At 41.2% G+C, this 14,560-nt stretch overlaps 1 protein-coding gene across 2 annotated transcripts; it reads right to left on the reverse strand.

The window, feature by feature from the left end:
• Positions 1–4,670: 4,670 nt before the first annotated feature.
• Positions 4,671–7,544, reverse strand: LOC121305224 (myosin-7-like). Of its 2 annotated transcripts, XR_005948056.1 has the most exons (4): positions 7,300–7,544; positions 6,750–6,793; positions 5,967–6,167; positions 4,671–5,321 (listed from the first exon to the last, which is right to left on the reverse strand). XR_005948056.1 is itself a non-coding variant. In XM_041236767.1 (3 exons), the coding sequence occupies exons 2-3, from the start codon at positions 6,141–6,143 to the stop codon at positions 5,262–5,264; spliced, it is 237 nt and encodes a 78-aa protein (XP_041092701.1). In that variant the 5' UTR covers positions 6,144–6,167; positions 6,750–7,544; the 3' UTR covers positions 4,671–5,261. The 2 variants fall into 2 exon arrangements, 1 of the variants encoding a protein (XP_041092701.1); XM_041236767.1 differs by having other exon boundaries at positions 6,750–7,544.
• Between the last annotated feature and the right edge of the window lie 7,016 nt (positions 7,545–14,560).

Below are 14,560 nucleotides of genomic sequence, written 5' to 3' on the forward strand. Positions count from 1 at the left end.
CTGTTATACAAGTCTGTTTAAGGAAGGGTTTGGTTTTATGCTCCTAATCCAGATTGGGTGGGTATTCCTTATGGCAGGCGGTATGTTTTTAGGTACAAAAGGAATAGTATTTGTTTGAGTGAAACCTCTCAAATGCGTTGAAAGGATGTTGTGATAGATATCTATCTATCTATCTATAAAAATACAAAAAAGTTTTAATAGAAGAAAATGGTGCATAGAGATCAGTTGAAGTGTTACAGGTTTGTCTGGCTGCAGGGTTTGATTTGCTCCCGTTTAAGTTTGGATTCCAGTAGTTTGTTTGGGGTTTTGCGCTGAAGCAGCAGAACAATAGAAAGTGTGTGGGCTGGGCTGGGCAGGTAGCTTTGTTTTCAGGTTGGTAGAAATCTGAATCTGGGTGGAAGATGGTCTTGCCATGGAGGAAATCAGCAGCAGACATGCTCTTTAAACTGCAACTGGAGCACCACACTCACTGATATTCTCTCTCTCTCTCTCTCTCTCTCTCTCTCTCTCTCTCTCTCTCTCTCTCTCAGTACACACATCTACAGCTCTGGACAAATGATTTGCATCACCTAGAATTTTTAGGATTGACATAAATATATAGCTATAGCAAGCCAGCTGTCCTATACTCTGTATATCGCGGTCCCCATTTTTACCGTAACTGCGTATAGCTGCAATATACACAGGCACTTAGAATTACTGTTCGTTTTATTTCGTACTGCACATCACAAGCAACGACATACAAAACAATTAAAAACAAAAGCATGATACGGTGCTGTTCTCTTACACGCACTGCATAATAACACAGAGCTAATTAAACACCTGCTGCCTGAAGCGGTTTTTATATTAGCCAGTGAGGTGTTCACGCGTGGCGCGGCGATGCTCGGATAAAAGCCGCAGGGAGCGGTGACGTCAGCTCCCTAGCCACAAGCCCCCCGTGCTGGGAATGGATTCTTTAAATGTTCGTGCATTTTGAGAAAGGAGAGGAAGACTCCTGAAATTAATTGGAGACTGAAGTTGACGAGGAGCGATTCCTCTGCTGTACAAATTAAAACAGCGTGTTGCTTTTTATAGGAAAAATGAAAAGGCAGGTTGCGTAGAGGAGTTATACTGGACCCGGCTGCCCCTGATTGAAAATAGTTTGTTTCTCTCTGGGGCTCTCGCTATGTTATGGCCCTCGATATAGCGAGTGGGTGTGTATTTGTAATAAATATATATAATTTAGATCTTTTATTAAACATCCTGTAATCAAAGAAACTACATCGCAAAAAAGTTTATACTGGAAGTCATAATAGTAGTATTTCATGTTAGATTTTCAAAATGTCACATTTAATTTGTTTTCCCCATATACGAGTGTGTGTTAACATAACATTATTCAGCAGGTTTCACTGGACTGTGACGCAAAATTAATTCTTTCTATATGGTGATGCAAAACTTTTGTCCAGAGCTGTACATTCTCATACAGCACCCTTGTGTTGTCTAATACAGCACTAATGCAGTTAACTGGCAGAGTGACTGACTTTATTCAATTTTTTTTTAATCGCTCACCTCCAACACACACACAGACTGTACCAGTTTAAACAGTTCTCTTATCCCCAGATCCCTGTGGCATTTGAGTGAGTTTAGGTTGTAAGTTTTTTTTTTTTTTATTAAATAGCACACACACACACACACTCCTTACTTTGATATTGTTTTCTCTCCCATGTTGCAATTTAAACTCTCTCACATACATACCTTTTCACCAACAGTATCATTAATTAATTTAAACCCACATTCTTTTCATTTTTATTGAAATCCAAACATTTTATACATCGATGTTTTTTTTTTAACGTTTTTCTTGATCGCCAACTTAGTTAAATTGAATCACACAACCCTAAATTTTAATTGCATTAATTAGTGCTACAACCGAAACTCACTCTGTTTCTCTCTCTCTCTTTTCTAGGGGCCGTGGGAGAACAACATCCTGGTATTCCCCTTACTAATTATCTCCCCCCACCCACCCCATAATCCCCAAAAAAAAGAGAGAAAGAAAACACAAAAACAGTGTCAAAAAAAAAAAAAAAAGGAAAAAAAGGAAGAAAACTGGAAGACTAAAAAAGAAAAAAAAAAAAAAAAAAAATCTCCTTTATCACCCGGACAGGACAGACAGACAGACAGGACAGGACAGGCCAGGCCAAGCAAGTGTGGGGGAGTCAGTGTTTGAATGATTTACTATATAATGTTAAATTTGTGCTCCCTGTTGCTAGCAGGCACATGTGCACACCTGTGTGTGCGCACGCGCGGTGCATGTACACGTGTTTGTGCGCCGGTGGACAGCCCCAGCAGTGGGTAAGGTGTTTTTGGGATTATAAGGTTATACAGTATTTCATAGCCTCGCTGTCCTGATTTGTGAAGAGTGTGGATACACAATCTCTATTTTGATGTTTCTCTGGAACTGAGACAAAAGACGTGTCTCTCTTTTGAAGTCGGAGTTGTTTTATATACCATGTTTCCCTGAATGGCCAAACTATTTTATTTATTTATTTTTTTTTTTAAATCTCCCGCCCCCCCCACCGATCTGGCTTCTGACCCCCCCCCCCCCCCCCCCCCCCCCCCCCCCCCCCCCCCCCCCCCCATTTTCTGGTTTGACTAACCTCTCCCTTTTCAGTCAAACCGCTTCCCTTTTTCATGCCTCTGTCCTTTTATTTCAACTCTTAATCACTTTTTTTTAAAGACTGTATGATTAACCTTTTTTTAAGAGTTAAAATTATCACAAGTGCAAATTTGTTTAGTTTATGAAAAGGGGTTTGTCGGCAGTCTTTAAAAGTGTGAAATGGACCCTCTCACCCTTCTAACCCTCTCCTCCCTTTCTCAGTAGGCAGCATCACTGGGTTTCTTGGTAACCGCTTGCATGCAAAAAGCTGCGCTGTGTGTGTGTGTTTGGAAGCCATCATACCAGGAAGCCAGTTACATGTGTGTGTATGTAGTGGATGGGCTTTACTTTCAGCTTCACACTCTCACCCCGCCCCTTGTATATCACACTACTTCTCGTTTGCAGGTTTACCCAGTCAACCCTTCACTTGTACTGTAACCTCCAGCTTTTCCTTTCTCGACTCTTGTCTTCCCTCCCCGTCCCTGTATATTAGACCACTTCTTCTCGTTGCAGGTATCAGGACCAGTGGAGACTGAGCACCCCTCCTCCTCCTCCTGTGGCTGCAGCGCCCCCTACAGTTTCAGCGGTGTCTCTCTCTCTCTCCAGCCCCGCCATGCACCACCACACTCACCCCATGCTGTCTGTGTGGGGGTGCGGGGGAGGGGGGCAGGGCGACCACAGGCCCGCGCCAGGGGGGCTGTATTATAACAACAAGCGCTGAGCTCAACTCCACCCAGAGATATAAGTATAGAGCCAGCCAGATAGCTGCTGCTGTTTTTAATGAGAGAGCGAGAGACAGACAGACAGACAGAGATAAAGGGTGTTATTATAGTGCGACTGCCCTGCTTGTCAGCTCCCATTTGACAGTGGGGCCTGAGGAGTGACTTGGCACTGAACGATGTTAAAAAAAAAAAAAAAAAAAAAAAAAAAAAAAAGCTATTTAATAAAAAAAAGAATTTGGGAAGGGTTCCCAAAAAACTTTTTTTGTGGGGGTAAAAACACCCCAGGTTTTTTGTGAACCCAATAACTTAAACCCAAAAAAAAAAAAATGAAAAGGACCTGGTTTTGTGTTTGGGGTTTTTTTTTTTTTTTTTAATAAATAAAAAAGATTCTGTAATTTTAGAAAAATAAATACAAAAAAAAAATTGTTAAGTGAATTCTTGTTCTGCTTTGTTTTTTGTGGTGGTGTTGAAAGAGTTAGTGCAGGGGTGTGTTTTGGTTTTCGTCCCCCCCCCCTCCCCCAAGAGCTCTCAATTACTTAATTGGTCTAATGATCTTGATTAATTGGACAAATGTAACGCTTCTCTCCAGGTCTCGAAATGTTTCGTAGGTCGTGCACCTTTTGAATCAAGTGCATTTTTAAAATCGACTGTAAAAGACCTTTGAAAAATATGAAATACGTCAAATTGAACAAATAATTTGGTCAGTTATGTTAATTGAAAGCTTCAATTGGAGTGAAAAGCAGAAGACCCTGCGGCCCTCATGACTGGAGTTGGACATGCCTGAGCTAGTGGGATGGAGTTGTGAGTAATTCAGTGAAACAGTGTATTGTGGTTCTAGGCCGGGGGTCTACAACCCTGCTCCTGGAGAGCTACTGTGGCTGCTGGCTTTGGTTTCAACCAATCTGTTACTTAATTGAACCAATCATTGGCTTAGTCAAGATTAACAGGTGTTCCAGATCTTTAGCCTTTACATTGATGAAAGCTCTTTCGATCTTTACATTGATGATGTAAAGACACCTATAAAACCTGCTGGATAGGGGCTCTCCAGGACCAGGGTTGGAGACCCCTGTTCTAGATTATGTTGCATTGCAGCTCAAGTCATTTGGTGGAGGGTTAATGCTCAGTATTACTTGTGGGTGTCTGCCTAAATGTGGTCCTCCCTGAGGCTATACTTAAAAGTTCTGGCTGCCTCATTGCATGACTGGTTGTTGAGTGTCCCTATTTGGTGTTCCAGTTCAAAGCACGTGTTTAAGAGCTGAAAACAAGTAAAAAGGTCTAATTAAGCAGATTGTCAGTTCAATTAAGGGTCTAGTTCAGTAAATGAGAGCTCAGTTGGAATGAAAACAAGTAGCCACATTAGGGGGGTCCCCAGGATGAGTTTGAGAAGCCCTGGTGATAAATTGTAATACATTTAGATAGCATTCATACATTGTTGCAAGTCAGTTACACAAACTTATGCGAATGCAAGATCACTTGTAAAGTGTACAAACGCAGCAACAAAAACAATTTATTTCCAGGTTAACGTTTAGAATAAATACTTGCCAGTTCTATTTTTGGATACAGTTAACAAGGGTTAACAGTTTTCTTTACAGAGAAGACTAATTGATTCTTCTGTGTGGATCTCCCACGCAATTAGAAACACAGCTGACTCAAGAATTGTGAGTTTGGATCCCCCACCTTGCAGGTTCTTGTTCTCCCTCTTCAGGGTCTCCAGATTGTCCAGAGACTCCTCATAAGCGTTCTTCAGCTTGAAGAGTTCAGTGCTCAGGGACCTGGACTCCTCCTGGGAGCCCTCCAGCTCACTCTGAGACTCTTCAAACTTCTGCTTCCACTCGTTCAGGTCCAGATCCACTGTGAGATCTTCAATCTCATTCTGCAGCCTGTGTTTGGTCTTCTCCAGGGAGAAGCATTTAGCATTCACAGCCTCGACGGCTTCCTCCGCGTCCTGCAGCCTCTGAGCCAGCTTCTTCCTGGGAATGATGAGAAAAGAAAGGCTCTGTCAGATCAGGGACGGTCTCTGCTGAGTGAGAGAGTAGCAGAATGAAGTAGGTTCCCCTCAGCCATGTTTCTGGGAATTTGGTTTTATGGTAATTTAATTGATCCAACTTTTAAAACATGAAATGTTTAAGGGTCTAATCTGAGCATTGAATTGGTGTGCAGCAGCAGAGCAATGTGTAAATTAAGCTTTATGAAACCCAAGGGGCACCTCTCTTACCAGTTGACTTGAATTGCAACAGACAAACTTTTTGCCTGTCTTATATTTTAAATCAGGAACGTAATTCAAGCATAAAGCTTATGTGTTACAAGAACTTTTAAGAGAAATCAGCTGTTTGCATGAAGACATGAATCTGTTTTCTAGGAAGATCGAGCAGCAAGGAGTCTGCATCTACATTCTGAAGAGTTGACTACTAATAGTGGAGAGTAGAGCTGCTGCCACTTAATAATTCTTACACAAATGTTTTCCAATTTTATATAGTTTAACTGCCGTGGATTTTAAGCTACCCTTCCACAGCATGTTAAATGTAGCAAAAAATCATTAAAGGCAAAGCATAAAAATAAGCGTTAGTGGGATACTGGAGCAACCGTTAAGCCATTTAGCTTTGAACCCTGCGCACCAATCCAGGTTTTGGCACCTTGGCACCGTCGCGGCTGGTGATCCGTGCCTTCACGAACTCCTCCACAGGGTCAGGGACGAAGCACTCCTTCTTCATGTCGAAGGGCTTGGTCTGCGCCTCCAGACGCTCCTTATCGGACTTCCGCAGGTAAGGGGCTGCAGGCCAGAACACTGCCATCTCAGCATCACCCGTGATTCCAATCTGCACAACAGAGAACGTGATCTTTTAGTGTCTGTTCATATTCCCTGATTTGTTCAACTCTTGTCCACGATGTTTAGCCTCGTTCAGACTGCTTCCTGGTGAACATTTTGCAGTGTCGGGCTGCTTTTTGGGCAACTACGGAAAAACTTTACAAAGGCTACAATGAGCCCAGCAGAATTTTTACTGGTATAGAAAAAAATAACAATTTAACAGACGAAATACAGGACTAATTGACTACTGCTCTGGCCAAAAGTTTGGCATCACCCTATAGAATGAACTGATTTAGCTTCATAGTCCAATGAAAGCTGCTGAATGATTACACACCGCTTTGTAATTTTCTATAGTACTTTGACATTTTGAATTGTAGCATGAGTTACCGTACTACTGGCTCCCGGTAGACACTTTTTGTAGTTCCTTTGATTACATGATGTTAAATAAAAGATCTAAATTATGTTCTGTCTCAATCCTAAAATTCTAGGTTATGCAAAATGTTTTTGTCAGAGCTGTATATAGATAGTAGCCTTTAGGCTACAAATTCGCTCATCCTATAGAAATGGCATAAACAATAACAGATGGTCTTACCGTATATAGTGAAAACCAAGCAAGAAGCAGAGAGGCTCTTCAACCTATATTGAGACAGAAGGACAGACAAACAAGTGAGACCTGGGAAGAGAGCTTCAGCTGAACTTCAGGAACTGGCTAGTTTGTTTTTCCACCAGCAGATGGCGCCCCAGGGTGAAGTTTTGAGGTCCAAGCAGTGTGTTCATTCTTTTAAAAGTTGACAAAGCCCTCCCCTGCTCACCACCTCACAATCAAGAACTGTGGCCTATTTAAGTATTTATGAGAATACTTGATATATTTACATTACCCATGTTGAAAGATAGGTTCATACACACATTAACTACAAATAATAAATAATAGAGGCATCGTTTGGAGTGGTTACATTGTCTTTTTGAGTTCCTCTTTATTAAGAGTTTATTTTCCTTTCTCAAAACTATGGTCCAACGGCACATGGAGCACACGGGTTATAAACCAGTAAGTGATTAATCTGCACCAAATACCCTTTAGATATTCAACAGAAGTAGTGAATGCCTAATAATAGTTCAGCCCCCTCTGAACAGTAAGTGCTCACCTTCAGATGGTTTGGTAACTTCTCCTCTTCCAGACCCTGCTGCTCCCCTTTATGAAGTGAACCACTCTCAAATCTAATTGTGTCTGTCAGGCGAGGGGAGGGGTGTGTGTGTGGGGGGTGGGGGCAGGTATTACTACCAATGTGGGGACAAAATTTGAGAAAATGTCCCCACGAAGACAGTAACTCCTGAAATAACGAATTTGTTGGGACGTCACCACATTGTAAAACACCTTTTAAAGAACTAAATATGCCTTAAAAAAAAAAAAAAAAAAAAAAAAAAAAAAAAAAAACTAAAACGTGCCAAAATATTGAGTTTGTTGTCAACTTTCACCCTGTGTGGAGTTTTGTCTGACTGGAGTCAATGAGAAGCCCCCACAAGTATAGGAATACAAACGCGTGTGTGTCTGTCTCTGGGTGCTGTGGGTGTGATGGATATAGAAAGGTGGAATCTTTATGTTCCAAGGCCAGTTGTTTGTATTTTCCTTATTAGGTATTCCCAGCATCAGTGTGGCCCGGTCGCACATCCATCTGATGCTGTCAACAGGGCGGATAGTCAAACAGACACAGCTTCGCATATTCTTCTGTTTAGTGATAGCAGCTGCGCTGCCACGGAACTGTAGGCAGAACAGGGGGGATCATTATCAGCCGTTTCAGAGATCCACATTGCAGGCTGATGAAAAAAGGAGAGGGATAATGGTCAACAAAACAAGTTACTGAACAGAAAAATGAAAATAGAGTATGAGTGTGTGTTCTTTGATTACCATGCTTAATAACCCTAAAATCTTTCATTATGTGAATTTTATATTTAGATATTGATGCTGGAAAGATCCAACGAGATTCAACATCTCAGGGAAGGGGAGCTGCAAACTTGCGAGAATTAGCCAGGGTGGGGATGAATTTGTTTTATTGATTTAGTGGCTGCCGGTGAGCCTGTGTGAAATGAATACCATTAACAGGTGGCACAGGTTACCTTTGTAGACTTTCTCTTGGATCAAGGGTTAGACAGGTAGGAGTTAGGAATGGAGACTGAAATGCTACAAAAAATAGGTGCCCTTCCCAAGCCCGGTACAAGCTTGAGGCATGAAGGCCGAACCTCCCCTTTGCCACAAGAGAAACAGTGGCCCCTCCACTCCAGAGTTGCCTTAGCTTGTGAGCTCTGGGTAAACAGACAGGAATATTCTTTAGACAACAGGGCTGACAGCACAGAACGTGATACCCAAAATGCATCACAACTGTCATGTGCCTCCATCTCTGACTCGAACCCAAGGTCAAGGTCAGCATTATTGCCAGTTTACTTTCCTTGTGCAGCTAGTGAAAGCATTGCCACCAGGGTGCATCTCTGACATTGCATTGTTTCCTTCCATTTATCCTTCACTACAAAGATAACCATGTGAAATTCCTGCCCCGTGCCACTCTCTGATTGAGAAGGACAGCTTGAGTGTCACATTCAGAGCAAGACTTTACCGTAATGTTTGTACAGGATCAGTTGCAGCAGGTGCTAGAAAAGGTCGTCTTCTACATCGATAGAGACGGAGAGACAGGTGCCTGATGCTGACAGAGTCACATGTTGTTAATGTTGATACTGCACAGGCATACACTAATTAAGAGAGGTTTCACAGAGGGGTAGAAAATCTCTGATTGGGGTGGGGTGGGTTAAATTCCTCAACGAACAACACATAGTGTTTCATGAACTCAGCTTTTTTTTTATAACTTAGAGAAGAGGTGAGGGCTTTAACTTTAATCAATACAAAGGGTGAGCCTTTTAAAGATGTCGTTTCTACAAAAAAGGGCCAAGTTAGCTGTTGTAGGTGCATCTGTAGTGAGACAGGAACAGACAGGATTTCTTATACCCTACCTGTCAAACACATGGGAAGGGCAGGGTGATTTACAGTGAACAGCACTGATCATCGGGTATATTGTACATTACTTTATATGTATAGTGGAATGCAGACCAGTCTAAAATAACTGGGGCCAGCTCTGTTCTTCGGGTGAGATGTAAAGCAAACAAGGTCCTGCTGTGACTCTGCAGCAGCTGTTGTTGATGCGTAGCTCACCCCTCCTAGTCTCTGTAAGTCGTCTTGGATAAAGGCATCTGCTAAATGACTCAATAATAATAGGATGGTCAAAAAAGTTTTCTGTGCTCCACCTATACCGGCAGATCTCTACACTAATGCAGTCCAGGAAACTAACTTGTTTTTTTCTCTTTGTAGCTTTGACACTTGTAAGACAGTCCCCTTCTCCATATTATTCATCTACTGTGCAGGACAGAGGGGGCTTCAATTTGAGCCCCACTTCATACATGCTGTGCCATCCTGATCTGCTGGAGCTGCATGTTAGTTGGGCGAAGGACTGCAGAAAGTTCACTGAAAGGGTCACATATATCCACATGTTTATAAAGTCATTAAGAAACCTGTTAGAAATTTGAATTTGATAAACAAGCAATGGTAAACTGAACCAGGGCAGTGAAAAGTGCTCCTGAATTTCCATGCCACTTATTCACCAATCATAAGGGAATAAACGCTACAACTGGGAGCCCTACCTACAGCTCCGGCCAAAAGCACTGCACCACCCTACAGAATTAACTAATTTTGCTTCATAAAGTCGAATGAAACCTGCTGAATAATGTTATGTTAACATATTGCATAACATACCGGTTTGTAGTTTTCCATAGATGAAAAAACTGACAAAAATTGAAAAATGTGACATTTCGTAATCTACCATGAAATCCTGTACTACTGTTAAGGCTGCCAGTAGATTTTTGCGATATCGTTTTGTAGTTTCTTTGATTACATGATGTTAAATAAAATATCTAAATTTATATATATATATATATATATATATATATATATATATATATATATATATAGACACACACACACACACACACTTTTTTTAAAATTACATCTCAATTAATAAATTCTAGGTGATGCAAAACTTTTGGTCATAGCTGTAGTTTGATCACCTGGCTTTTTATTTCATTGTTCACAACTTTTTACCCTTATAACTTCAAAGTCTGTTTCAAAGCTCTGTTCACAATGTCCGCTGTAATGCACTGATGGTGTCAGGATAATTGGCCACATTTTCAAACCGGCAACACAGTGATAATGATTGACGATGTGGTAAGGAACAAAATAAACACAGCACTTATGCACTTTTTTTTTAAATGCTCTTCCTGCAGTGATTTAGAGGACAGATCTCAAACCCCAGAGCACTAGAGCGGACATTTTGAACAAAGCTTTGAAACAGAGTTTAAAGTGTAAAAAGTTGTCAGGATGTTAACAATGAAAAGAAGAATGTTATTTATCAACACCAGGGGGCGTGTCAAGCTATATTTTCACTATTTTACTCTTTAAAGAGCCTGTCCTTGAAATATCTCAGTATCTACACCACTCACCCCACCCCTGTGATTGTGCATGTGCGCTGCTGTCAGTGTTATCAGCATGTCTCCGTGATGGAGAGGGCACACGTACTATAATTAAGTAGGACACCTAGTATGCTGTGTCCCTTATCTACAATGCAAGGCAACTGGGCAGATTGACGCAGCTCCCTCTCAATGTTTAGCATAGCAGGGTCTGCTCTCCCTCCTCCAGCTGCTGATACAGTTTCATCAGAGCGAAGGTGTGGAGGAGGATGGGGGGGGCTGATGATGCAGATCAGTCCCATTCTAAATGTCATGATGCCTTGGTATCTCACACCAGGAAGAAAATAAACCAGAAGACCAGCCCCCTATCTATATGTGGACCAAGATATTCTGCTATTCAAACAACCTCTCCCCCTTCCACTTGTTATTTTGGACAGCGGCCAACATATCTTTATCCACTGAAGGACGCAGAAGAGGTATATGTAATGGCTCTATAGATTTGTTGGCAACAGCTAGCTTATGTTTTAGTTTTCAAGATTTTCAACTGGTACCAGAAAATGGGCCATATCAAAGCATTTACTACAGTCTAATTCACGCCTTTTCTTTTTTAAAAGGAGAAAATTCCTTGCAAATAATATCAAACTCGGAAGCACTCAATTTGAATGTGTATAAAAGGCTATGAATCGTAGAAGTCGTTGGGTCCTAGCAGTTTTTTTTATCCTCTGAGAAAACAGAAGTGAACTGAACACTGGAGTAAATGCTTTGAAAATATCTGCTGAGTGATCTGCTTCTAATGGCAACTGAAAACTAAAAAACCTTGACTCTCATGTCCTGGTTGAAATCAGCAAAAATGTTATTTTATATTTTTAAATTTAAATTTAAATTATTGAAATGTTATAGTTTATTCATGCAATGGAAATATTTTTTTTTTTTTTTGTTTATTCTTAAGTTTGTTGCAGTCTTATTATTATGGAGACGGGGCCCCGTTTAATGCCTTCTTTGGGGGGGGTGTTCGTGAAGTGACGCCCACTGCAAGTATATCGGGGGAATATTTTTTAGGCGATCTGTCATTGAAACTGAGGCCCCCTTATTTTTTATCCGATCTGTCCATTGAAACTGAGGCATCTAACATTGTTGCACATCCCGAACAGACTGAATGGCAGACTCTTGCTGAGTGTGGACAGGAGGCAGTAGATTGCACGGCCTTGAGAGAACACAGTGTTTGTCTGAACTTGTACAGACCTTGGATTCCTCGTCACAGCTGTGAAAGCTATTCCTGATTTATTACCTCATGAATGTATAGCAGAAATTCTTTCAACAATGTCCATATGTCACTTATAATAGGCCAAGCGTGTGAGGTTTCAGCTAAGTTAAAACTTGCAAGGTTTCTTTCTAGGCAAGCCTTGGGTTGTCCAAGCATAGCTCTTCATAGGAGGCATATCACCGTCAGACCTGATCAGCTGGGAGATGGCACCTTTACCTCAATTAACAATCGTGTGTGTTGTTAATGCATTAGCCTTTCAGGGTTTGAATATGATTCAAAGAGCAATTGTCAGGAACCATGGGCCTGTATCACAGCCTCTTCTAACTAGTTATCATTCTTCAATCTGTTTCACAAAATTCTAGGTATCAGTGACTATAGAAGGACCTGCTAAATATTTAGAACACTACTGCTAAACATCTAGCTGTTGTCCAGAGAGTCTCGCAAAGCGCTGCTAAATGCTCTGCTTACTGTTAATTGCATTCTAAACTTAGAAGCCGGTCGGAGGTCTTCTAGTGGCTACCTTTACCTCAACCTAACCCTAACACTGACCCTAACACTGATCCCTACACTGACCCTCACCCTCACTCTAACACTGACTCTCACCCTAACACTAATCCCAACACTGACCCTAACACTGACCAAGGACAGCAAAACTTGAATCATTTCTTTGCTACTCCTTGTGCTCCGTCCTTCAGATGAAATGTAAAAACAAGGTCATATTGTGTACTCAGCAGTTGTTGTTGATGCAGAGTTCACCCCCTAGTCTCTATCTAGTGTCTGCTCAATGAAAATAATAATTAATAATATTAATACTAACAGAGCCACCGCACACAGATTGCACACTCCTTCCAACCTTCCTGTTTTATGGGGACATTTGAAGTCCTTGTGCAGTGGATTAGTCAGGGACTGGATAACTCTTTCCTTAGTGAAGTCTCAGTGTCCGGGGTCTGGCGAGCATGTGCTGGGAAGGGTAAAGACAGCACACTTTATCAACCTCCTGTTACACTGCAACCAGTCCCCTCACGCCTAAGGTTTGCTTTCATACAATTAAGAGGGCTCTCGACTGTAATATATTGCTTCCCTCTCCAAATGAGGCACAAAGAAACAGCAGTCCTAAACGTGTCCCTGTTTTCCTGTATGTCTGGTAAACAGCACAGCACAGTGGTACGTACCTGCTAGAGTACAGCTTATCAACTGATGCTGTGTTGCACTGGCTCTAGCCTTAGGGAGACTGAATTAGATTTGAGCGGTTGTAGATTTTAGCAAAAAAATCTGAGACTGCTCATCTTGTCTAATTATTACATAGGTGTAGAGCTACAACATATTTGAAACTGAAACCCATAAGGACCAGCCAGAACAAAAACCTGGTTCAGCACTCCTGGCCCGGAGTCACATACAGTATGACTGAGCTCTGCTTACTTAACACTTTATACCCCAACCCTAAGTGGGGTGCTCTTCCAAGACTGCACTGATTAGCCAATCATTCACTAATCAGTAAATGTAGTTATTCCCTGAAATGGAGATCATTGTACTTTATATTTAGCCTGCTCACTGTGGCAATGCAGCAGGCCTGGTTGTCAAACTGTCATCTGATAACTTATGAACTCCATGCTATAGATGGAGTAAAAACAGGATGAAGTTGTCCCTAATTAGAACTTAGGGCCCCTCAGCCCCCCTCCGCCCCCCCTCACTCTCTCTTGCTGGCACACACACGCGGCTCAATACATTGTGTGAGGCTTGAAGGTGACCTGTTTTGAGGGACAGCACAAACCTGTGCCATTCCTGCTGGAAGACTGGGAGGTAAGGAGTGCTGACTGCCTGTGCTCTTAATAATAATGATAAGAAGAAGTATTGCATTATTGGTACCTCCTCAATAAGTGCTATCTACAAGTGTTACTAATAATAATAATAATTATAATAATAATAACGGCATGCCAAGGTCATTGCAAAATGCAGATGCAGCTTTGGGGACACTTTAGCAATTATCTGGCATTGAAATGACAGTTTAACGGTAATCTGTATGCCAATTTTATGGCCCCCGCTGTGGTGTGCCATTGGGTTTAGTCTAGCTGACATTTACCACTCGGGTGAGAAGATCTGGGAGGCTTATTTTAATAATGAGAGGCGGTGCAGTCTCTGTAACAGAAGCTTTCAGTCCAGGACAGGTAAGGAGCAGTTCTACTCTACTGCCTTGTACTCACGCTGTTTGACATTCTGTAATTACATCAATTAAAATGAATGAGAATACTGTACTTACACAGTGCCAAGCCTCATTAATGTTCATGCACCGTATCAATCAGTTTGCAGATTAGAGACATGCGCTTCTAAAACAGAAAAAACAAAACATATTATTATTATTATTATTTGTATTATTATTTCACAGATCAATTTGTTGAAATAGAGAAATAACCTTTTAAATATTAATACTGGCTTGAAACACTTCTGTAAATCAAAAATGTCCAGGAATTTCATTTGTACATGTTTGCTGTTATTCTTTATTCTGTTATGTGTTTACCGGTTTCAATTGGCCCTATCTGAAAACAAAGAGAGATGGATCTAGGTCAAGTAAATAATTTTTTAAAATATTATTTTATTAAATTGTTTATATTAATTTACATGGACACATAATGGATAAA

Source organism: Polyodon spathula, chromosome 42, assembly GCF_017654505.1.
Source record: "Polyodon spathula isolate WHYD16114869_AA chromosome 42, ASM1765450v1, whole genome shotgun sequence".
In the NCBI taxonomy this organism is placed as follows: domain Eukaryota; kingdom Metazoa; phylum Chordata; class Actinopteri; order Acipenseriformes; family Polyodontidae; genus Polyodon; species Polyodon spathula.

Excerpts from the sequence above, each read along its gene's own strand:
- LOC121305224 (XM_041236767.1), bottom strand. The coding sequence starts at position 6,143 with ATGGCAGTGTTCTGGCCTGCAGCCCCTTACCTGCGGAAGTCCGATAAG. Across the intron at positions 5,322-5,966 it reads AGGTGCCAAAACCTGGATTG|GAAGAAGCTGGCTCAGAGGC; the intron begins GTGCGCAGGGTT and ends CATCATTCCCAG.